Source organism: Micropterus dolomieu, linkage group LG09, assembly GCF_021292245.1.
Source record: "Micropterus dolomieu isolate WLL.071019.BEF.003 ecotype Adirondacks linkage group LG09, ASM2129224v1, whole genome shotgun sequence".
NCBI classification, from domain to species: domain Eukaryota; kingdom Metazoa; phylum Chordata; class Actinopteri; order Centrarchiformes; family Centrarchidae; genus Micropterus; species Micropterus dolomieu.
In genome coordinates, this window is record NC_060158.1 from 29,843,834 (window position 1) to 29,869,928 (window position 26,095).

Below are 26,095 nucleotides of genomic sequence, written 5' to 3' on the forward strand. Positions count from 1 at the left end.
GCGCACAATCAAATGTATTTGTCACCGTCAAGTACAGAGATCCAGGCTATTCTTAGGCTACTGTGTTAACCCACTTCCATCTGAATGAGCTTACCATCAGCTGCTCATTGCCTGGTTATTTATTTATCCCTGTTGCATCCTGGTATTTCACTGCACGGATTCTTAGGTCACGGGGGTTATTGGGTAGTTAAAAACCTTAATTTGACTCAGGTGGTGTTGGATATGAAACACTCCTTGCTCGTGAATAGTCCAACCGCAGTCCTCCCTCCTGAGGCCCCAGTTTTGTGAGCCAATGGGGTTTGAGCATGAGTATTGGGTTCCGTTGTATGAAGTGGGCTATATAAACCTTCACTTATTTTACCCCAGCAGTCCTTTAAAATCATTTAGCTGACGCTTTTATTCACGCTATAAATGTCACAGTGGAACTGAATCAGGCATGTGTCTTATTGACTGCCATCTTCACCTATCATCCGTTTAGGTATGCTGTAGCTGGTCTCTGATTGTTCATGTTTGCTTTTAACCTGAATCACATTATTTGATTAGTATTTTTGTTTTAATTAAGTATTTTTAATTTGTTGTGCTTGTAGTTCCTATTTTTTTTTTCCCTCCGTACCCCCCCACCCACACGCTAAACTCCTATAGCAGCTACGTGAGTCTCATATTTTACAAACTTACATATTTTAACACAGCATAGCATTATGTTTTAATGTCTTTGTTCATCATTTTAAAACATACATTAGGCTTTTCCTGATCCAGATTTGAATATCTAAAAACCAATCACATGTTAATACCATGTGAAAACAGATCCAGTTCAATTACCACTAAGAGTATTAATATTCAGTGTTTATAGGAGCATAAAGACATGCAGGAAGTTTACTCTTTTAATAATAATGATAACTTTTCAGAATCAAAAAGGTTCAGGTTCTGACTTGCTGTCCAACCATGTCAGAAATCAAATGTGGTTATAGCTTGGAACAGATCTTCCAATCCTGATAGCTGATGTTTGATGTGGCTCTGCTAACCCTTCTGCCCACTCCTGTCTCCTCCAGGATGGAGCGGATGTCTGAGGAGGCGCTGAGGCTTAACCTGCTGAAGCGAGGTCTGGAGTCACCCAGCGAACGAGAGGAGGCACTGGCTAAGCGTCTCAAAATGGAAGGCCACGAGGCCATGGAGCGCCTTAAGATGCTGGCACTACTGAAACGCAAGGACCTAGCTGACCTAGCAGCCCTGGAGGTCACGGGGCCCCTGGGAGATGGCAAGGGCCCCGGAGCCAGCACCTTGCACCACCAGAGCCTAATGGGTGCTGCTTACGAGGAGAAGCTGAATGGGAGTCTGAGGCTTGGAGGCCATGGCGGCCATGTTGGACCCAGTAAGAATGGGAAGGAGAACATCCTGGATGAGCCGGTGGATATGAGCGCTGGGAGAAGATGGTGAGAATAAAGTATTCACACATAAGAACCAAAGCAGGCAGGGGTCGAAGAGAAGGCCAGCAAGGGAATAAAATCACTAGAGCTTCTATCTGAATCAGAGGAAAGAACATTTCTGCTGTCATTCCATGCATTATGTCTGGGATGGGAGTCAGTAGGGGTTATCTTTGGGACTAGTGAAAATTCTGATAACTTGATATCAAAGTCACTGGGTTTCTCCACCAGTGTTTTTGAGGGCGTGCCACACTAGCTGCTGGGCGAGCATCATGACCTGTCTTACAAAGTGACGCAAATAGGTTACGGAAGAAAAGGCTGGCAGCTGTTTTCAGGCAGTTCAGGAGCAGTGTTTTCTGTGGGAGATGGGAACTCCCTTTGGGGTGGACTTTGGCCTTTTCTACTAATAGGACTTAGGTTGTCAATAGAACATTATTTACTGATATCCACCATATAGCCTTTTAGTTGACAAACCACGACATGATTATCAAAAAAGTGATAAATAATAATAGGAATATAAATGTCACACGAAAGAGAAAAGTGAACAACTAGACCAGGAGATCTAGGTAGGAGTCATCTGGTGGCTGTTCAGTTCAGCTTCCACAGTATCCTCCAGCTGCACAGGGGGCACAGCGCTGCTCTTCTTTGCAGTGGACGACTCTGCCTCTGCCACACTTTCCCAGTACTGTTACTTTTTGGAAAGACTTTACCCAAAATATCATCTGTAACATCTTTGCCCAGTTTTCTTTGCTGTACAAAGATGTGCTGTTTGGCTTTATTGATGTCTGCATTTTAGAAAAAAAACAGTATTTATCATGAATCTATTTATTATCTTAGCAAAATTTCACATTCTCAAAAGTAAATTTTGTAACCGCAGACCTTTTATTTAAAGTTTTTATGAATGAAATGCAATAATACATACAAGCTTTTAAGCACTTTTCAAACCCCAAAGCCTTTTTGATATATGTAAATTACTTAATTTCCTGAGCCGAACTTACTTTTTATTTTATTTTAATTTAGTCTTTGTATTGGAGTTGTAATAAAGACAAAAAAACAGGCTATTGTCAGCCACGCACACATATAAAACAGACGTGGACACACGTGGATATTCTAAAGCACAGACCAGGTAAAGCAGTAACCACCAAGGTGGTCTCGGTCAGTAATTAACAACAAAAAAAACGAATTAGAATCGCGGACGAAAAATTTCAAATCTCGAGTTATCTTTAAAAAACTGTCGACAAAGTCAGCAGAGCAGAAAGAAAGAGAGAGAGAGGGACAAACAGGTGTAGGTGTGTGTGTCTGAAGGGAAAAGCAAGGTGAGCAGATGACTGTAGTTTGTGATTAAACACTGAAGAAGTTTGGAGAATTAAGTAGAATTAAAATGAAAAATGCATCTCTCTGTGCATCTTGTTGCAGCTTTGTGATTAGACAAAAATGTTATAAGCGGTACTTAGAATTTATATTCCTTCTATTATAGACATACTGCAAAATCAATCCATTTAACAGTTTCATACTGCATTTCCTAGCAGTATGCTGTATGTAGTATGTACTGCATACAACAACCAGTACCTGGACTTAGAAACTGACCTCAGCCATCAGTCGTGATTATTTCCACCTGTGCTTTTCTACTGTCACGTGTCGACATATGATCTGTGGAAAAGCAAGAGGAGTTCCCCTCTACCTGAGTGAGTACTAACCAGTGGGTCGAGCCTGTGGTTGGAATTAAAACCTGCAGTCTGCTGTTCTCAGTGGCAACACACTAGGCCCTGTTTGGTGGCTGTGCTGCTCACTTGACCTTGAAAATCACTTCACCTGTCTGTCTATGTGTCTGGTATTTTCATGCCCTGCTCAGGACAGATATGTGTGATTAAACTGTGCTGTCATTATGCACACCCGTCTGCTGTGTATGTTAAGACATCACATTCAAACAACACCATGCTGCTACAAAGTAACCAAACTCACTAATAACACAGATCAGACATTTTCCTCCTTTCTGTATTCACCTGTGGCACTTTGTAAACGCTGTGTGATTAGTTACCATTAGCTACAAAAGTTGACTGGACAATTGGTTTTTCTTGTTTTCCCATGAAGTGATGCGGACCATGACAGACGAACTCCGTCTCCAGATGTCATTATCTTGTCAGACAATGAGGCGTCCAGTCCCAGAACAACACCTCGCCCTGAAGAGCGCCTGCACCAGGCCAACCTGGACATGTTCAAGGTAAAACCACCACCAACGGTTACTCCACATCAGCACAGCTTTAAGAGGTCCACTATATATACTGCAGCACGTCAGACGCAGGCCTGGATTAATAAGCCGAATTAGTACTTTAGTAAGACATTAAAGCTGTAGAGCATGCTTCTCTCTGTAGGATTATCTGTGGCACATCACATGCAAAGCCATAAATGAGGAAAAAATCAGAAACTGATACAGGTAACTACATTTTACAGTAGAAATGCAGTTACCTGTTGGGGCTCCTTGACTGAAGTAGAAGTACAGGATATCAGGCATGTCAAGGAAAGAAAAAAATACCTCATCACAAATAGCTGGTTAAATGCACCAAATATCAGAATGTAAGAGGATCCAAACATTTCCTTTAACTGAACACTTCACACAGAGGTCAAATAGCTGCTTTTAACTTCATTAGCACCTTTATTTAAAGCTGTGTAATAAGTTGCCTTTAACGTGTCTGGATCTGGATACCATGATTGTGTGTATCCAGGGGAAGACCGGAGAAGAGAGGCAGCAGATGATCAAAGCTCTGAGAGAGGAGCTGCGTCTGGAGGAGGCTCGCCTGGTGCTGCTCAAGAAGCTCCGACAGAGTCAGATGCAGAAGGAGAACGTGGTGCAGAAGGTCAGTGCTTCTGCCAACACACACCCAACACAGTGTCCAGCAGAGTCCAGTCTGTTGCTGGAACGAGCGTTTGCTTCTGTACTGTACATAGATGCAGTTTTAAGTGCTTTTATTTTATGCAACTTTATACTTCTTACCTACTACGTCTCAGAGGGAAATGTTCTTTTTGCTGCACTACATTTATCTGACAGCTGGTTTCTGGTTGCTGCAGATTCAGATTATTGGACTATGATATGTTATTATAGATTAAGAAGTACATAAATAATAGCCAAACCGATTCTGGATTTCTGAGGCCAATACCAATATTTGGGAGTTGAAAAAAATCTTCAGTGAGCAAGTCTTGGGTTCACCAAACACCAGAAACAACAACATAAAAAAACAAGTAAACACATTCAAACAAGGTCACATTACACAGCAACAGAGTTAACAGTGAAACAGTAAAGTCTTGTCAGTTCAGCTCCACCTTTCCCAGCTGCAACATTAGTGATGCTAACTTGGACAGCAACAGAAGCAGACAGGATGATCACTATGAAGGATTGATATCAGCCAAGTAACGGCCCGACGCGACATACACGGGCTGTCAAGATGGAAAATTAGAGTAGTTTGTCCAGTGTAGTGTGTCATTGTGGTTGTTCCAGCCGAGTTTCTAATATGTGGTGTTTGATGTTGACCAACAGCAGCACAGAGCTCCTCTGCTGTAAAGATGGAGTAGAGAAAGAGGAATGCTGTTGTTTGTGCTGGCAGGTGAAACAGTGGTGTCGCTCCTTGGCACCCTTTACCTGTGTACATTACACAGGTCGTGAAAGACTGTAAGCACTGATTGGTCGGGGTCCAACAGGATTCAATGTCTCTTGTGTCAGTCAAGTCATACTCTGGTAGAGCCTGACCAGTAAAGTATCATGCCGATATTATCGGCTGATTGGAGCAAACTGTAGATTAATGTGTGTCAGTGTTTATAACAGCCCATAAATGACAATTTGAAAAGAGACAGAGAGATGGAAGGAAAAAGAGTATTGGCCGATATATTGTAATGGATTTTAAAATCCTCAAATCAGAATTGTTCTGTCTTAAAAATCCCATATGGATTGGGCTCTAGACTCCATGGTTACCTGCTCTGACACAGTGACTGTTATGTAGACTGATCACAGCATAACTCAAGTGTCTGCACATTGTTATTGACACCATATAGAAACTTCCAGATAATGGCTGGAAGGAAGAAAAACTAATTGCAACATTTAGAACACAGTGTGGTGTAAAACATTTGCCAGTATTTGAAATATGTGATCAGTATTGTAATTAAACATCTAATTCTTGGCCATTATCATAGTCAGGCTGTAAATGGCTACTGTAATATGATCTGAAATATGTGTTGTGAGAAGTCAAAGAGCAGGGGTTAGCATTACAGAACTGGTAGTTGTTGTATTGCACTGTTAATGCTGTGTTGATGGTTGTGTGCAGGTCCCAGTGGTCCAGAACGCCGCGTCCTCTGTGCAGCCCCCTCCCATCCACAGCTCTCCTGGACTGGGAAAGCTGCCTGTGAGGCCCGGCCTGCACAACCCTGAGCCCCAGAATCTCCGCACTGCACAGGTCTGTGTGTGTTTTGTGTGTTCTTATACATGTAATCATTTCATTTCCACACCTCCAGAGTGAGGATTTGACGTCTATTTTCCTCTGAGGTGGTTAGAAATCAGCAGAAACAGCTGCTGTGAGCTGTTGGACATAAACTGACTTGATGTGCTGAACTCAGTTATCTGTAATATGTTTCACTTGTTTTAGGTTTGATTTGTTGTTGGGCATCATTTTGTCCATCTAAATGTCTATATATTTTAGCACTATTTATTTGTACATATTTTCCAGGATAACATTGATGGTCAGTTTGGGAATTTATCATTCAGTTAAAAGTTACTTAAATCATCTGTGTTTGAAGTTACAGTTAGTGAGGCTCCTGAGGTTTAATCTTAAGAAACAGCTATTTAGCTTACACTTTTGCAGTCTGCCAAGCTGTCTCCAGAAAGTAGTATAAAAAGAAGTAGTTTGAGTCTGCAGCTGTCCGTGTGTGCGTCCGCATTGGAGTGTATTCGAGGCTTTATATTAAGTCCCGGAGTCAGATTGGCGTACTCGTTCCACACATGCGCAGTTGATCAGTTGGTGCCCTGGTAGCGTAGTAACGTGTAGGAGGCAGCCTGATCTCCACACAGAGCCTTCGGTTACGCCCTCTGATGATGTTTTTTCCTTCACGCGGACCCTAGCGGTCCATATACACAGAAAGTATAAGGTCAAAGTGTCTCAGCCTCTACTGCACAGATTTAGACATTTCAAAAAAATCTGTCTCTTTGTGAAATCACTGAAGGACCCCGTTAACAGGACAAACGTCCATGTTCCAGCTTGGTTTTGGGAGAGGGATTATTTCATTTAAATGTGACTGTGCTTGTCTTGGGCTTGACCTGAAGTGGTCTTTAGTCCACCCCCTAAAATCCCATTTAGATGAATTCTTAAACAAAGTACTGATGCCTTTTGATGAAGAGGGTGGTGGTGATGGATCAGTGGATAAGACACATGCCATTAGTGTGAGAGACCTGGGTTCAATTCCCCACTGTGACACGTCCACCATTGTGTCCCTGAGCAAGACACTTAACCCCTAGTTGCTCCAGAGGCGTGCGACCTCTGACATGTATAGCAATTGTAAGTCGCTTTGGATAAAAGTGTCAGCTAAATGAATAAATGTAAGATGTTATTAATCTCTAGCTTTAAGTTTTCCAAAAGTCTCATCATGACAGTGATGACGGCCATGTGAGTGTGGAGAGACCGACGTCTACTATGTGAGATCAGGCTAAAGGTTGTATCAGAGTAAAGGTTAAGTAGGGTTCAACCTACAACAGCCACTTTAGGTGGGTCGTGGATGTTGAGCAGACCTAAAGATTCATGTGGTGACAAACAAACAGAAGTGCTCTGTGTTGGAACCACTGGGTTAAGACATCATGTAGACTGCCGTTAGAACTGGCTTAAGTTCAGAGAACAAATGGGTTTGTAGAAGGCCCTATTCTGACTATTAGACGGCCTCCTGCTGGAAGCCTTTGTTCCTGCACGATGAAGCCCTGCTCCTCCATTACATGTTGAGATGGTATTAAATATTCAGCAGATCTGTGTGTGTGTGTGTGTGTGTGTGTGTGTGTGTGTGTGTGTGTGCGTGCTGGATTGTCTCATCACTCTGCTTTGTGTGGCAGGTGATGTTCTCACTGGTTTGTTTCCAGTTAACTCACCAAACAGCTGCTGCCCTCTGCTGCCCACACTGTGTATAACCGTATGAATCTGTGTACATGAACTAAAACATGGCTACATAAGTGCCTCATATTTTAAAAAGGAGCTTTATGCAGTATCAAACACTTGTTGTCAGTTTATTATGTCCACCTAGCTAACTCTAATGCAGGCTAATACAACAGCCCTGCAATAAATCCCACATCCATGAAGGTTAGAATTGATGTTTAGCTTTCATTATTTTTGAAGTAACTGTGTGCTGATCATGTAATTGCATGTACATGAGGTAGAGGCGTGTTGGGACTTTGGCAACAGATTCATGGACATAAGTCTCATTTCACATGTTCCTTTGTTGTTACAGGTGTGTCATTTGTTCTACGCTGTCCTCCACAATGTTTCCACACTTTTACCTCAGTTAAACATTAGATATTACCAGTGAGTGTTGTCAGACTAGAAGTGATGTTGGTACATGATTGGTGGAGGTTCCTGATGGATGTGCAAGAGACTTTTCAGTAATAATCATATGTAAACTTCATTTGTGTAGCACTTTTCACAAAACATTAATACACAAGAAAGAAATCACAAATGACCACTCGAGCCACGTGAAGAAATTATTATGATTAGACCTAATAGAGCAAACTGATGAGGAAGGGTGTAAGTTCAGCCACATATGCAGGACCCTGACCGTGCAGTGCTCACTCTCTAAGCAATGATGAGAGTATTGAACTGGATCCTGTATGCGCAGGGATCCAGTGAAGAGATCTAAGTATAGGGGTGATGAGAGATCATCTATTTGTCCTAGAGAATAGCCAGCATTCTGGATTACCTGCAGATGGCCAAGAGCAAGAGACGAGAACAATGCGTTACATTAGTAAATACGAGATCTGAATAGGAATCAGATTTATTGCCACATACGAGGAATTTGCCTTGGTATATTGGTGCTTAACGGTACACATGAAGATAATTGTGGGTGTCAAATGATGAGGATTGATCAATTACTCCTGGGTCTCACAGGTTGGAGTGGGCAGCAGAGGAGAGAGACTCAGTACTTTCCAGAATCATGGGGCAACCTTTTTTGGAGTAACAACCAGAACCAACCAGCATTGAGCTGTAAAAAGTGATGATGTAAACATGGGGGGGCCTGCTATAAAAATGAAAAATGTCCCATAAAGCAGTTTTAATTGCATGAACAATTTTCAATAAAGTGAATTTTCCAGTTTATTGTTTAATTTAAAGTTTGAGTTCAAATAACAAACTCCCTTTCTAATGTCAAATGAAATGCCATATGTTCTCACATTATTGTACAGTCAGAATCGATGCGCTGAGTTTGTCTTTTGGCTAACTGTATTTGGATTGGTGTTTTTTCTTTACAATCTTTGATTTAGTTTTATCATGTGTAAGTGTATATCATATGTACTCTTTACACCAACAGATCATAGTAGTTTTACAATAACCTGCATGTTCTCTTCTAAAATTATAATTATATCAACACTCTTTCGTTACAAACCTGAGAAAGCAAGCCACTTGTATTTGAAAATTAGTTCTTGTGTGGGGTTGACCGTGAAACATCTTGGTCAGTAAGTCTGCACTTTAGTAGGTGTTGGACTGTTAAGGACTTGTTGCTCTGGCAACAGTTTCAGGAGAATTTTAAACCGGCTTCAAAGAACCAAGAAAATCCATACTCCTCACCCCTCAAACCTGCCATCTAGTAATATGTAAACACATACATTAGATGAAGTTTAACTATTATAGAGGAGGACGTGTACTTTGAGCCTTTCATTAAAACTCTTCTTTGTTTTTTCCTTTCTATAGGGCCATACAGTCATCAGGTCAGCAGCCAATGCCAACCTGCCGCCCATGCTGATGTCCCAGCGAGTGATAGCCCCCAACCCTGCCCAGCTGCAGGGCCAGCGGGTCTCCTCCAAGCCTGGGATGTCTCGCTCCAGCTCCAGCAGCATGGCCAATGCCGTCAGCTACCAGCAGGTATGGAATCATACCGAGCCTGGCTCACTGGCAAATAGTCAATAGACAAAAGCAACATAACATTTCTTATGACTTCACTTTTACAAGGCCAGCCAGCACATTTTTTGTTATTCTGGCAGCTTAAACCTTAAGTGACTACTTTGCTAAGCAACAGCAAATGTGTGTCTCACTGCAGGCCAGCCAGCAGGTGGCAGCTTCCCAGCGCTCAAGCTCCAGTGCCATGTACATGAACCTGGCCCACATGCAGGCGGCGGCAGCAGGCGGGGTGGCGGGCGGCCTTGGCGGAACTTCAGCTGTCAGCCCATCCACCATGTCCAGCTCGGCCAGCGGAGGGGTGAGCTCCATGGCCGACCAGGCCAGCAGCCAGGCGGCGGCCAAGCTGGCCCTGAGGAAGCAGCTGGAGAAAACCCTGCTGGAGATCCCTCCTCCCAAACCCCCCGCCCCGCTCCTTCACTTCCTGCCCTCTGCCGCCAACAGCGAGTTCATCTACATGGTGGGCCTGGAGGAGGTGGTGCAGAGTGTTCTCGACAGTCAGGGTAAGCAGCTCACACTCATCTGTGTCACTCTCTTATAGTCTGAGCTTAAAACTTCAGAGATCAAACTGCTGGATAAAGTAAAGTACAAAAAGCTGTTGTTTTTGACAACGTACCAAAATGTTACACCAAACCTCTCTGCACAACCTAAAGGGGGGCAGCAGTCCTTGTACCTTCTCTACCTAAGAGGAATGTGAGAATAGTTCTACATTCAGATGCCCATCACTTTTAGACTCCAAACAACACATCTCCTGGGCTTGAGATTGTTACTGTTGGCTGAAGGAGAGTCTTCTCTGTAGGTAAACTCAGAGGGACGCTGGCCCGCATGGAGCCTTTCTTCTGTGCCCAATGCAGAACCGACTTCACCCCACACTGGAAGCAAGAGAAGAGCGGGCGAATCCTCTGCGAGCAGTGCATGACGTCCAATCAGAAGAAGGCTCTCAAAGCAGAGCACACCAACAGGCTGAAGAACGCCTTTGTGAAGGCCCTGCAGCAGGAGCAGGTCAGCACCACTGCCCCTCTATACCATGTTGGCCGCATTCTTTCTACTCTTATTTGTAGTTTTCCTATTAAGAAGTTCTTCTTTCTTGGAATTTAAATGAAATGTCTGATATATTTGTATTAACAAGTTCTATCACTTACTGAATATCATCTTCATTTTACTTCCCAGCCGTACACCCGAAATCCGTAAAGTGATTTTATTTATTATTTTTATTATTTATTTATATATTATTTTATTATTTGGTATACAGTTTCCTTTACTTTTGAGTACATTGTGTCTTTAAGAAATGGATATGAGTGAAGAATTGTGACTGTGCAAATTGTGAGTCATTTAAAGTTACCACCATGAGCAATGCTGGCCTTTACAGAGGCCATCTAAGAGGGCTGATCTAGACCTGGTGTGCCTGGTGAATGTGTTCACAGTTGAGAACCACTAACTTGTTTTTTGTTTTGTTTTGTGCTTATCCATGTATATTACTAAATGTGTTTGTGTCTCCATTTCAGGAGATTGAACAGAGGCTGCAGCAGCAGGCGGCCCTCTCTCCCAGCTCGGCCCCTACTGGCCCCAACGCCTCCAAGACTGACACAATGATCCGACATCATGCCCTCCGCCAGGTACTCTACAGCATGCCATCGGACGCACACCTCACACGTGCCTTCACTTGTCTTAAATAGTTCTATGTTTGTCTGCCTGTAAGTTTGGAACAACAGCCAAAAAAGTGCCCATGATGAGTCCTTGATGAACAAAGCTCATGTAAACTGGATAAAGTAGGGCTAACGTTAACAACTCTGTTCACTTTATATTAGTGAACATTCTTTTTTTTTGTGTGTGTGAATTGACTATTGAGTTGGCTATTAAAATCACTGCTCCTAACAAGTTACAAGAGCCCAACAAAGATTATTAGCTGAAAAGTTCATAACGACATGAAACAAAGAATCCATCTGCTAACGGTCACTATGTAATTAGTGCACTGTGTGCCAGTGATTATGAAGTTAATGGGATGTCTGTACCATCTTCAGGCTCCCCAGCCTCAGGCCTCTCTGCAGCGAGGTCTGTCCAACTCGGCACGAGGTGTCCTGTCCAACTTCGCCCAGGCCTCCCAGCTGTCAGTGGCCAGCAGCCTCATGGGAATGACTAGTGCCAAGCACTGTGGCAGCGGTGGGAGCAGCAGCGGCAGCAGCAATAGACTGCAGCATGACAGCCGTCGCCAGATCTACAACATCCCAGGTACCTAGTGTACAGTGTCTGCTGTGTGTTTATGTGCCTGATTTATTTCATGTTCTTCAGAGACATCTTGATGTAAATGTAAATGCTCCGTACTTGTATAGCGCCGGCCACTCAAAGCGCTTTTACAGTACATCTGCATTCACCAGTCACACACATTCATACACTGAGCCTAAGTGCTCAAACGGAAACTAACATTCACACTCATTCATACACTGGCGGAATAGCCGCCAGGGGCAATTCGGGGTTCAGTATCTTGCCCAAGGACACTTCGACACGCAACCAGGGGGAGCCAGGGATTGAACCGCCAACCTTCCGATTAACGGCCAACCCGCTCTACCTCCTGAACCACAGCCGCCCGGGCCTTGATGAGCCCTTTAAAACTGGGGATCTGCTGATACCGACTCTGATGTGACGCTTACAGTGCTGTGCAAGAGTTTTAGGCAGGTGTGGAAAATGCTGTAAAGTAAGAATGCTTTCAAAAATAGACGTTAATAGATTGTGAATAATAGATCACTTAACAAAATACAAAGTGAGTGAACAGAAAAATCTAAATCAAATCAAACTCTTTGCCTTTAAAACGGCATCAATTCTTCTGGTGGAAGGGAGTTAAGGGGAGGCCTGAAGGGAGGGGGGCAACACGACACGCCACAGTATCAATGTTCAGGATGCTAACCATCTTGGGCAGCATCCTCTTCTCCGTCACCGCCTCCAGAGAGTCCAGCTCAATTCCTCCTCCCGTTACTGAGCCTGCCTTCCCTAACAAGCTTGTTGCCTTCTCACTTCGGGCCTAGCACACGGCAGGATGGAAGATGGCGCTGGTCTTGATGGACGATATTCCCTCTGACTCCTCACAAAAGCAGATTGCTCATTTATCATAAGCCAGAGATCTCACGTTCCCTATGATGAAGGAAGGGAGAAACGGCGATATTCAGTTTAATTTTAGTCCTTTTCCACCACAAGAATTGTAACCCGGTTTGTACTTTTAAGAACTTGTGAGGCTTTCTTCAGTGAAGAAATGCAAGAAGGTTCTACATGGCTGTAGACTCTGTATGACATATGTATGTATTTAGCAGGAATGTTGGCTTTTTTGACAGTATATTAACACTGAACCAACCCCCCCCCCCCCCCCCCCCCCCCCCGAAAAGTAGAAATGACTGGAATTAATAATTGAGTGACAAAACATAGAGGAATTGCTGAGCAGATCACAAAAGAGGGAATATGAAAAAATATACTAGTAGTATCAGGGCTAACAGCATGTCTCTAATAAAAGCCTGTTTCAAATAAAGAAATGGATATCATAAGTAAATAAAGGCTCCAGTCACTATTTGAGAGTTTATGGAAACTCCCAAGCCTCAAGTTAAAGTAAGCTGTTGATGGGTCTTACAGTATTCTCCTTCTGTGTCTGTCTTGTTCCCCCAGGGTTAAATATTGCCTATCTGAACCCAGCGGCAGTTGGAGCCCATAAGAGCTCCAGCTTAGCAGACCGGCAGAGAGAGTACCTGTTGGACATGATCCCACCTCGATCCATATCGCAGTCCATCACCGGACAGAAATGAGCACCGCCCAGCCCTCCTGCCCCTCTGAAGCCACTCCCATCCTGCCTTCCTACCCCATACCGATGCACTCCCAGATCAACCAACATCCCCACCCCAACTCCCCATAGCATGCAGTGCCTGTCCGTGTGCCTACTTTAAACCAACCCATGACAACCCACCAAGTCGGACAAAGACACTAAACTGTCAGTGCATCTCAAATGTTCTTATTATAGTAAAAATCTTCTTCGTCAGCGTTGTTTAACAATTATAATTCCCATTATTATCGCTGTTGGTAGCACTATTATTATACCTGCAACTACCAGTTCTGCTTCAGTTACTATTACTCATTATGCTTTTTTCTTTTCTAAGTGTTTTTTGTTAATTTTCTGTTTCTGCTGTCACACCTTTACTTTGGGGAGTGACAGTGAATCATTGTAGGGCCACTTTAGGCCACAATCATGTAAGGTTTTGTTTTCTCAACTCTATTATAAAGCTTAGATGTGACTATTGCTAGTAACAGAAGATCAACAGGGTGCATTCTGGTTGCTATGCAACATAAAGTTTATCAACTTTGAAGCTTTGTAAAAAGTGTTAGCTTGCTAACTTGAAGTAACAAAGTGGAAAATACTGATAGGAACAAAGACAGACTGTTTAGTTAGTAACTGCTCGGATGAAGAGCCCATTGTGAAAATGGGGCACCCACACTCTTCCAAAGGGCCAGTTTCAAGAGCCGATTTCACACTGATACGTGTTCCATGTTCAACATGGAGTTCAGGGCAGTACCCCCAAATCTTGAGGAGAACCTCTGCTACCATCAGAGCTAATAACTGGAAATGACTGACTAAAGTTGCAGATGTGTACAAAAGAGAATCCTGTGTGATCAGAGTTTGGAAAACATCCTGGAAAAGTCCTATGCTAGTGGGCTCCCACCATTCCCCATCAAAAGGTCATCATCCGTTTCTTCATTTCAGATGTCAGCCTGCTCTTGTTGCTCAGATTTTAACAGTTACCAGACGGATGCACGTGGGACATACTGTAGTTCTACTAATCAGGACTGACGGATACAGCAACGTTGCGACTGCAACTTCAGCGGATCAGCAGTCGACGGGGATTCCAGTGAGGAGGGAGCTGATCATCTAGAAACTCACCCCCAGTGTACACAGGGGAACGATGGTCCCCACTCAGAACGAAGCAAGTTGATTTTCCCTCCTAGTTCCATCCCATCTCACTACCTGCCACTGACCTCTTCATGTCCCCCCAATACCTTTGGTTATCCAGTATGCACAGACTGAACCCTTTTTACCCAGCACCTCCTCTTGGCATCACATGTTTTTTGAGAAAGTGAAAAGAACTCACATCTGAAGGTGGAAACACAATTTGTGAATCCAAACCACAGATTCTGTACCTAGAAACATGGGCTCCTTTTCTTGTTATATTTTTAAATTGTTTTCTGATTGTTGCCCCCCAACCCCCCCTTTTTTTTGGTTTGTTTATTTGTTTGTTTTTTGCGGCGTCTCCTGATGAAATGGTGGCGTACCTGAGAGGTATTAGCCCCTGGAGACGATAATAATCAACATAGCTTAAAAACAGAAACTATTGAAACATGGGTATGGATTATGTATAGATACCTAGCTTCAGAGGGGGGAAAGGTTGTGGATTATATCTTTATGGGAGAGACATGGATCAATCATCGTGTGCATGCTCTGCACACAAATTGCCTCACTCCAGAGGAGCACTTTGCATATTTCCAATTGGAAAAACATTTTTTTAAAGAGGAAAAGAATGTTACAATTGAGAGTGGCTAAGGTCTGGATGCTGGCTGATGGCCAGGGGAGATGTTCTGAGCATTGTGGATTGCATCAAGGTATGTTGTAATGAGTGATGAATGGTCTAATCATAATTTACCTACTTACTCAGCTGCTGTTGGTAGATGTACCAGCATTAGCACAGGGTCCCATTGACTCACTTTTTAATGCAGTGTCACCAAAGCAATCCCACCTCATATTTCGAAATTTGTCCCCAGAGCTGATCTGGTAATCTGTTCGGATCCACTCTGGTGCTGAAATACTGACAGTGTATAAAATACTAACTTCACTGTGTCAGACCCACCCTGACCTGTTTCCTGTGATAGATGATCTTGTTCTGTTAAAAACCTTCTGAAGCAAGCAGAAACACTGACATTGTGCACACATTAGCAGGAATAATGAAGAGCAACGGGCAATTGAGACTACTGGGAATGCACCTTAACTACAGTCTAAAGAATTTCATTGAAAAGGGTTTTAATGAGTGTTTTGTCTTTTGCACAGCCCAACAAGAAGGAAATATTCAGCTCAATTCTGTGATTTTCTTTGTTGCAGGGCTCAACAGTAAGGATGCCCGATTGCCCAGGGCAAGTAAAATGCCACGTCAGGCTGGTAAATCTAGCAACTCACTTGCCCGATGTGGTTTCTTCGGACCTGATGATAGCTAAGGAGTGAGGCATCTCGTTTCCTTCTCATCTCTGTTGAGAGCTGCACACGTGCAGGGCCATTCAGGCACTTGCGAGAATGAGCTGAAGCGCATTTCAGTTATCCTGGAAACAGGAGTTTAGCTGGGTGGTTTTTCAGAATAACTAATAACTAATATTGTGCAGTTTGCCACAAGTCTGCGAGCAAACAGGGTCGTTTTTCAAAGGCAAGTCAAGTTTCCGAAACACTTCACTGGAGTGGCAGTACAGAGCTCACAGCATCACTTGCATGGCAGCTTAGGGGGCTGCCGACAAACAGTTTGTATAGGGGCATGTTAAAATTGACTTCGGGCAAGTGAGGGGTAAATAATGTATGTTGAACCTTGGGTAGTGGCTGTAAATCACCCAAATTGGCATAACCCTAATGTACTAACAACATTTCAGTGCTTTCCTCAGGAGTGGTGGGCTCCCAGTTTACAGTAGAAAGCATTTCAAGCAGTGTTCAGTACATGTGCAGTATTATTTCATGGAACATGGGGAGTCCTTACAGAATGACACAGAGGCTGGAACATCAGTTTTGGTTTGAGATGGAAGAAGCAGGCAGTGGGCTCTGAGCTGACCCTCCAACACATTTCAGTCTGATTAGTCAAGTTCATCAAGTAGATGAAGTTTACAGAGAAGTCTCAAAACTGCCACTACTTCCACAAATCTTATGTCTGATTTGGAAATGTGCAAAATACCATGCAAAGACTGTTTAGTGACTTATTTTGGGACACCAAATCCATGGAAAACATCTTCCAAGCACGTGCACATAAAGTGTTCATAGAGATCATCCGTTTGTGGTGAAATAGCATGGCACGGCTTCATCATTGACATGAGACAGACACTGTTGCAGAGGGTTACAGGTCTAACACGTGTTCTGGCAGCCATGTTGGATTCCTTCAGTCCTGGGCAACAGCTGATGTGCAACATAATATTTATCTCAGTTTCTGTGTAGGTAATGTGTGTGAATGGAACAGTCACTGATTACGTTTGTGTTTGGATAATATCCAACCGTTTGTCTGGTTACATTGCACTCAGCTACTTCATTCTGGACTCGCACTCAGCTTTTAATCCTCTGTACAACTTTGTGCAGACACTCACATTCCAAATGTCACTTTGTTGGGCACTTTTGTTTTTGACCAAACACCTGCAAAACTAGCGACAGCCTCATCAGCTTCAGCTGCACTCCATGTTTGTTGGCAAATGTTAGCATACTAACAATCTAAACTCACATGGTGAACATGGCAAACAGTATACCTGCAACTTACCTGGTTAACTTTGTCATTGTGAGTATGTTAGCATCCTGATGTTGGCATGTAGCTCAATGCACTGCTATACTAAGTAAAGCCACATGTGGCATATTCTTGTTAAAGCTTTTTCTGCTGGATGGCAAGCAATGCTAAAATGTAAGCTGTAAGCTAAAAAGCAAGAGAAGCTAAGGTGGCAGTTAAACCCCGTTTTATACAAGTATACATTATTTTCAAACAGCTAAGTTTTAGCTCACTAAGAATCAAATGAGAAAAGAAAGTAAAGCACTTCGTGTGTGTGTGTGTGTGTGTGTGTAAAACTGCTCAGTCTTGTCAACGCCTTTGACTGAAACATAACTACTGTCTGCACAGTAGTAGAAGCTGGCAGTAGAAGTGTTAATGTTTGTTAAATTAGCCCACCAGCTAGTTAGCTAGTGGCTAACAAAGCCCCACTTCTGGGTTCACCACCGTTCCACTCGTCTTCATTGCTCAGTGTTATTTCTCATCCTGGCTGAAAAGCTAACATGTGATACCGGGGTTTTCTGGGGTCCATGTTCTGAACTAAATTTCTATCAGCTCTTCTGATTGCTAGGAAAATCTTAACACTCTACGGTTTAACTGGGAAGTTGTCATTGTAACAAAATAATTGTTGTATGTTGGGTGATGAAGGGCTTGTTTTGTTTTTTTTTGTTTTTTCAGGCTAATGCAGTAGCAGAATGTGTTATAGTTTGAGCCTTTTTTGAAAGGCCAATGAAACAAAACCACCTTGTTTGGCTAAGGGGAAGGACTTCAGTTCTCTCATTAGCTCCTGTTCTCCAGCCAAGACTATTTAGGATAAACCCAAAACGGAACCACAGTAAGATATACATTACCTCTCCAGTGGATGTCCTTGATGGAGCTCCACAGGGTTGAGAGATTTGTGGTGTACTTGCACAGCCTCTGCACAACTCCAGGTCCATATTGTCACGTGTATTTGTTTATGTGAATCTGTGTGTCCACACTTACACTTTGCCTCTGCATTGATATATGCACAGTGGTTCGTGGTGTTTTTTCCAGCCAGACTGCCAGATGGATCTGTTCTGGTTCATCACGTTATGATGCTAGGAAAATGTGTTTGAGGAATCCAGACCTGCCCGTCACCACATCAGAATGACCCGATGGTAAACAAGACTTAGGCCAAGACAATAAAACTACCTAGGATTCGATTCAGAAGTGTAGACTAACTTACACTTGGAACAACATCGTTCTTGTTTATTATAAAAAAAAAAAACATGAATGGATTTTCCCTTTGGTGGAACAGTTGAAATTGGATGTAGAGATATATTTTCATGTGTTTTAAATATCTGGGGTAAATTTTTAGCAATGTTTTTGTCATACATCTCCTATTGCTGCCAAGCTGAAGTTTAGAAAAAAAGCTCCTGTCTCTTGCTCTTCTGAAGATGCATCCACACACCTTTGTATTTGGACTGCAGATTCTTTTCAATTTTTATTCAAAAGTCATTCTTTTTCTGAGGTCTCAATTGAGTTCTGTTTTCTTTCTATTGCAGTTTTAAAAAAAGAAAAATGTATTGACTATGAAATAAATGACACGATATTTGCTAGGTTTGAAGTAATAATGACTTATTGTACATAAGCATTTTTTCCTCCCTTGTACTGAAAAAAGAAATTAAATGGTTGTATATTGTGTAGAAAAGCAAACAAAAAGCCATGAATATTGTGAAGCTTGTCATTTCGTTTTGTGATCACTGTGTATTATTGTGTAACAAATGTGCAAAATGTTTGGGATTCTTTTCCCCCCTCCTCTGTTTCTTGCAGCGGTCTCCCTGAATGCATTTGCTTTGGTTGTGGACTAGTTAGTTGGCAGGAAAGTGTTCATTGGTTCAGACAGACTGGGTCTGCAGTTGGGTACACATTACACAATTCTTTTGTTTTCTTTTGGGGCATTGAAACTTGAAATAACTTTGTTTCTTACATAATGGTTTCCTGACCTTGCTTTAGATAAAAGCACTTTGAATGTTTCACTGTGTGTGTGTGGGATTAAATGGGCAGAACTGAGGGATCTTCCTGAACTAATGGTTTGATTCAGGGTCAGACTGATGTATCAGTGATACTGGTTCTGGTCTTGTCACTAAAGGACAGGACTGGCATTGTAAGATGACATTTAAAAAGTAAACCGCAACATCTCCAAAATCCATTGTTTCCAGAGTCTCTGCTGCTCTGAAGAATCCAAAGAACACACTGAAGACGGTTCTCATAGTACATCTTCGATAGAAAAGAGTTCCGGCTCTTCACAGTGGCAGAGGTCAACAGGGACATTGATTCTAGAAAGAGCTATATCTATATGCCTGTATACTATTGGGGGTAAGTGAGACAATAAATTACATAATGGGCTTACACACAAGAACAATGATATGATCCTAACCTGGCTTTCAGGAGGGTTCCAGCTTTTCCCCGTGATTTACTTGCTGTTACTAATACCTGTCCTCTAAGAAGGGATTTCTGGAGGGAACACTATTGGAATGTTTGGCATAAAAATAGTCAGTTTTATACAGAAGTGTGGCACTAAATATTCCATCCATGTTTAATCTCTTTCATCAGTGGAACCCTGGCCTGACCCTATACAATGGTTTTAGTTAAATGGCCACAGTTGCTGTTTGACCCAAGAAGAGCTGACACTGAATCAGTGACCACTTTTCCTGCCAACACCAGCATACAACATGTATGGTCCTCTACTGTTTGGTTTTATCTTCTATTAGTTGTTGTTGCTAATGCAGGGAAACATTTAATTGCAAAATCAGTTTTATCAATTTTCAATTTGCCTGTAGAAGAGTTTCTTTTGCATAATGTTGACAATGTTGAAATAAACATCTGTGGAAGCAGAGACAGATGATGAAATCGACCTGAGACTAATTGAAGTCCATTTTGTTTTGCTTACATCAATCCTGACCTTTTGCACATACTTGATATTTAACGGTCTTCAAAAAAGTAAAAGAAAATAATGCTGTTTGAATACTGCCAGTTGATTGACAATTATGCATTGATTAAAAAAATAAGCTAATTTTGGAGGAAATAACTTTGTAATATTTATCTCTTGCAAGCTATGTTTAATAAAGGTTGAAACAATTTGCTTCCAAGTGTGACTTCATTAACATTTCTGTCATATGACTGGAACACTGGACAGTGTGTCAAACTGTTGGAAATGGTCTACCTCCTAACAGTGGCCCTATTATTAACTCTTTATTTCATAATGTGACTCAACTCTTCATGGGAGCTGAAGTTCACCCAACAACTTCATCCAGATTTTCCAAAAAATCCAACTTTCAGTCTGCTTTCACTGCTTCAGTGTTTTACCTGCAGTAGATGGCAGTCAGCGTGTACCAGCACTAAAGCTAAGCAATGTCCAGCTGTGGACAGGAGTAGCAGATAATGGGTTTTATCCCCCTAAAAGAAGGCCCACTGAAAAATATCAATATAAGTTCAAGTGTACGCTATGTGTTTAACATTTTCAGCGTTTTGCTGTCAGACAGCCAACTATACCTACACCACAGAGAATCAGCTGTTTATGTCAGACTCTGCTGCACAGATTTAGACCTTTGTTTTTGTGTCTTGTGAGTCAAGAAATTTGAATATTGTGAAAAAGTAATTTTTCCCCATAATTTACGTCAACAAGTGACACAAATATTCTAGATACATTACACATAAAGTACATATTCAGGCTTTTTATTGTTTTAATCGTGATGATTACAGCTTACAGCTCATGGAAATCAAAGATCCATATCTCAACATATTAGAGTAAAGAATGTGTAATGCAGAAATATCGACCTTCTGAAAAGTTGAACCTTTCTCAAAAAGGTTAATTTATGCACTCAGTACTTGATCGGGGCTCCTTTTGCATGAATTACTTCATCAGTGCAGCGTGACACGGAGGCCCTCAGCCTGTGGCTTCTGAGGTGTGATGGAAGCCCAGGTTGCTCTGACAGAGGCCTTCAGCTCGTCTGCATTGTTGGTCTGATTTCTCTCATTTTCCTCTTGACAATATGTTCTCTATGGGATTCAGGTCAGGGGAGTTGGCTGGCCAATCACAGTAACATCATGGTCAGCAAGCCAGTTCCTAGTGGTTTTGGCCCTGTGGGCAGGCGCCAGGTCCTGCTGGAAAAGAAAATCAGTATCTCCATAAAGCTAAAAATCTCCAGGTTGACGCTGCATTGACTCTGGACTTGCTAAAACACAGCGGACCAACTCCAGCAGATGACGTGGCACCCCAAAACATCCCTGACTGTGGAAACTTCACACTGGACTTAAGAAACTTGGATCCTGTGCCTCTCCACTTATCCTCCAGACTCTGGGACCACAACTTTCCATGAATATGCTTTGATCCAGCACTGTGAACAGCCAGCCCTTTCAGAAGCGACCTTCTGTGGTTACCCATGATTGTTGTTGTGTGTTCTGAACCAGACTGAGAGATTAAAGGCTCTTCTCAGGTCGTAATTTAATTCTTTATTGTAATAATCTAAATGTTTTGAGATTGATTGAGCCATGAACTGTAAGCCGCAATCTTTAAGATTAAAACAAAAAAGCCTGAAATATTTTACTTTATGTGTAATGAAAGTACAATATATGAAAGTTTCACTTAGACTTAAATTACGAAAAAATGTACTTTTCACAATATTATTTTTTTTTTCAGATGCACCTGTACAGTGAGTACAGTGCCAAGCTGTAAATAGTTTATGGTACAGAATTTAACAGAATCAGGTTAATTTTAGTGTGCTGAAAATGAAGAACTGTGACACGGGACCTGCTCCTTTAGACAAAATTTTCAAGCCTAAAGTAATTTTGATTTTTGAGTTTCAGTTTTGAGATTGGAAGCAAGGGAACCCTGAATCCTTGTTCATCCTATACCAACCACTAGATGGCAGGATGGTTTCCTCTCACTGAGTTGCCATCCAGGATTGACTTTCTGAAGGTGTGAAGCAACATATATATATATTTTTATATTTACAACCCAGTGTGCACTGTAAAATAATTGAAAAAGCCGAACAACTTCTTGGCACTAAACAACTGTTTAGACCACACCACAGCACTGAGACTGTTCTTGGTATGGTCTCCAGCGACTGCCTGACTATCGAGGGGGCTCTGGCAAGGGTGGGGTTGGTGGGCTTCGGGTTGGTGCTGTGCTGAGCTGCCTTGGGGATGTATGGGGGCCTGTGGTTCGGGGCTTTGGATCTGTGGGTCGAAAGTCAGTCAATCTCTCTAAAACTCTCTAGTTAAAGCAAAATCTGTCTAGCACATTAGGTATCCAGCTCCTCCTACTGCATACCAGGCTGCTGGGTGGGACAGGTTAATAAAAAAGTCTCCAAAAACTACTATAATATTACTTTGTATAAATCTGAGTTGAGTTTCCCAGGTTATAAACCTAAGTAATGGAGCTTTTCACTGTGTCACACAGTCTTCATCCAGGCTAAGGTTAGGATTGGCTGAGATTTTACATGTAAAAACTTTTAATGATTTTGAGCAATGTTTTCATCCTGGGTCTTATCATTAAAGTGTCTTTCATCCATCCATCCATCCATCATCTAAACATCTATACCCACTCATGGTGATGGATATTTCAGCACTCACTCGGTGAGAGGAAGTGTACAACTTCACAGACGTTTATCACAGGGTTGACACATATAGACATAAACACTCCACTACTGTACTGCCTCAGCAACCCTCAAGGGCCCCCTATGCACATTCTGTCCTCTGGTTATATAATTATGGAAGCCAGTAGTTGCAAGATGAAGAGCCTGATGGGAGCCTGATTGGGATAATGCATGGTTGAATCTTAATATTACATTAAAAATCACAATCTCATTAACTGGAACATACATTTTAGGAAACTACAACCCAGCTACTCCTCTCAGCTTTTACACATTTATGTAGCTCTATCCAGGGGCATAGAAGCAACTTTGAACCTGGGGGAGACACTGAAATGCTAGGGGGGTTTAAGGGCATGCCCCCCCGCCCCATTTTTTTTTATTTAAATAAAGCACTTCAATGCTCATTCCTAATGACTTTTGAAAACACAATGTACTTATTAGTGTGGCTCGGGTGCACAGTCACAGAGACTGAGTATAATACAAAACTCCACTGACTTCCTACTATGAAAAACATGGAACAGCTGCTAGTTAATGTAGCTAGCCACAGTACAAATGTATTTAGTTATCCTAATGTTACACTTGTGAGCTGTCTGTGATATTTCCTGTGTCTCACTTGGCCCTGAATCTCCCTGCAACAAATGTGAGACACAGAAATGTCTTCAGCGCAAACTCTGATGACATGCCATTGGCCTAACAAAGACTTTTAATTCAACTCAGCTGAGTCCTTGAGTACAATAAATAAATAAATAAATAAGCTAGATCATCATCAATCTTACCATAAACTGGTGCTTTGGGCTATGCTGGCTTTGACTCTCGTTTGCCATTGCCCTCATCTATTGCCCTATTGCTCTCTGTCTCATGTACACCATATCAACCCTAGTACTGGTGCCGCTGGCCAGTGGCAGGTAGAGTACTCAAAATCTTTACTCAAGAAAAAGTACAAGTGACAAATAAGTTTAAATAAGTAATAAAACAATGGAGTATATTAATAATCTCTTTTTAAAGTAAAATCTGTCTGGCAATATGGTATCCAGCTCCTCATACTCTAAACCAGGCTGCTGGGCAGGACAGGTTTTAAAAAAAAAAGTAGATTACTGGCCCAAAGAATATACAGGAGTAAAGAGTAATTATTAGTTATTTTGCAAATTTGCCTTACAAGTTACTACCCACCATGCTGCAGGCTTCCTCACTGCTGTCTTCAGGTAGACTATAAGTAACAGCAGCACAAAAGAAAAGTCTGTAATACTGAGGCACTGCTGCACCTGCCTCAAGCAAACTCTTTTTTTTCTCCCCCTTAACTTTTCCATCGGCTAACATGATTTTTGTCCATGTTTCAACCGTTTATTTATGTCTGATGCGGAGAGTGTGATTGATAAGTCACTCATAGTAAACCACCTGCTATGGGCCTACTCTGAAACGGCTGGAGAAAAGTGAGGGGGACAAAACATAGATTTTCAGATGTGGTGGGGATGTATAATGGCTCCAACACACATGGCTCTATCTCTCCCAGGAGTTTGGAGTCATGTTAACAGAGCATTAGCTAGTTTTTAAGCTAATGCTAATCCTTGTCTGTGTCAATTTAATGATGATATTAATTATTTGTTATTTTCTGGTTTTACATCTACCAAGAAAACAATTTTAAAATCTTAGACTTGGTTATCTGACTAGTTGTGTATGGGAATGAAGTCTTTCTGGGCCACAGTGTTTCGTGTCATGTGACCAGTAATTATAGCTATGACCACTGTGCCAGATCAGCTCCCAGCACAGAGCTGTTCCTCTATGGAGGCCTAGTGAACTATTCCAAAAAATGTATAGTGTACAGCTCCAGACATTGTCAGACATGCATACAGCTTTAAGGGTATTTCCAGGAATTCCAGGTGAGATACATAGTGTCCATTAAACAAGTTGGCATTAAATACAATTGTGTTTTATCCTGCTTGTTTTGCATTTTGATATAATGGATTTTAAGGCATTTCTCTCCTCATGTTGAAGTGTATGTGATGTTTCTTTGCACTGTTTTTCCAGTTGATAGTCTTCAGGCTCAACACTTTCCAGAAAAGACATGCAGAAATACAAATAGCTGCACCTCTGGCTCTCTGTGTGCAGGGGGAAAACGCATTACACAACACAAAAGCTGTCATGTGACCTGTTAAGCGTGGATGTAAACAGCATGTCTGAGGGCGGTGGTGTCTCTATGGTACACTATGTGACAGTGGGTGGGGCCTGCACTCTGTGGAACATTGTTGAATGTGTGGAACGTGCAGTCCTTTGACTGTTTACCACAGGCCTGCCTCAAGGACAACCACATAGCAGTTGGAAGACATTGCACATTTTGAGAGATGCATGCAAAACAAAATGGAATGAATATGACATTTATGCTGCAGATGACGACAGAATGCAGGAGATGATCTGCTGGAAAGCTTTAGACTCAAACATGAGATAGTTTGAAGCAAAAGTTGTAGCTGTGTGATATAACTTTAGTATGACCTACCACAAGCCTTTCAAGGAACACAATTTCCCTGAAATGAAATTTCACAACAGCTTTATACAAATGAGGCTGCATCTCATCTCTATCTACTACCACACTCTGAACATCTTGGACTGAACATAATGTGTGTAATATTTCTATTTCCCTTAATGCTGCCTCAGCATTAGGAGACCTATTTTGCACTCACCGTCCAATCAGGTGGTTACATGCATGCCCTATAATACAGCAGTGCACCTGTTGCTTGGCTCCCTTTCACACTCAGCCACCTTGAGTAGCTACAGGTACACAGCACTCAGTAAAACCTTTGTCCCCCTCCGGTGTTGCTGAGATGTCCCTCTAAGCACGTCCTGTTGAAGTTTCTCATCACCTATTTCAGCCTGCTCGCTCCCTCTGCTTTGCCTGTGGAAGTTCACGTTGCATTCCCGCTGGCTGTTCGACAAGATCCTTCTGCTATCTTCTAAGCTGGTGCTGCTCAGGCTGCGTCAGTAGCTACACTAGCTGCCTTGTTCTAGCTGCACCATAGCTCTGTCCAAGTTTGGATACTTCAGTTAGTACACGCTCATGATGCTACTGACAAAGTTTTAGTTTTGGTATTATTTTGTACTGTGTAAATAACACTTAAACACTTGTTCTGTGCATGCCGCTGTACTTGACGACTCCCAGTCAGTAACAGTTCCACCTTGTTGTTGGTCTGTGCAAACAAATCTGAATCATAAAAGAGCATGTCTAGACCGTACTCTATGATGCTATTTACAGAAGCCCAACAGTTCCCACCAAGAGCAAGCACTAGGCGACAGAAGCAAGGAAAAACTTCCTTTTAAGAGGCCTCTTAAACCTCGAGCAGAACCATGGCTCAGGGTGGGCGGCCATCTGCCTCCACTGGTTTGGGGGTGGGGGTGGGGTGGGGGGGGGGGGGGGGGGA

The 26,095-nt window shown here is 42.3% G+C and overlaps 2 protein-coding genes across 5 annotated transcripts in view; one reads left to right on the forward strand and one right to left on the reverse strand.

Moving 5' to 3' along the window:
• The window catches only part of gatad2b (GATA zinc finger domain containing 2B), a 61,026-nt gene extending 40,857 nt beyond the window's left edge, over positions 1–20,169 (forward strand). For 2 of the 4 annotated variants that reach the window (XM_046058348.1, XM_046058347.1), the window contains 10 exons: positions 1,183–1,430; positions 3,513–3,642; positions 4,145–4,276; positions 5,735–5,863; positions 9,344–9,514; positions 9,690–10,050; positions 10,347–10,549; positions 11,053–11,163; positions 11,569–11,776; positions 13,196–20,169. In XM_046058348.1, the coding sequence (XP_045914304.1) occupies positions 1,183–1,430; positions 3,513–3,642; positions 4,145–4,276; positions 5,735–5,863; positions 9,344–9,514; positions 9,690–10,050; positions 10,347–10,549; positions 11,053–11,163; positions 11,569–11,776; positions 13,196–13,332 (1,830 nt within the window). In that variant the 3' untranslated portion in view covers positions 13,333–20,169. Of the gene's footprint in view, positions 1–1,049; positions 1,431–3,512; positions 3,643–4,144; positions 4,277–5,734; positions 5,864–9,343; positions 9,515–9,689; positions 10,051–10,346; positions 10,550–11,052; positions 11,164–11,568; positions 11,777–13,195 lie in introns of those variants that run through there. The other 2 variants (XR_006826317.1, XM_046058346.1) reach the window with 2 other exon arrangements.
• LOC123976309 (ankyrin repeat and MYND domain-containing protein 2-like) overlaps positions 1–26,095 on the reverse strand; it is an 817,726-nt gene that overhangs the window by 741,838 nt on the left and 49,793 nt on the right. The gene's annotated exons all lie outside the window — the stretch shown is intronic.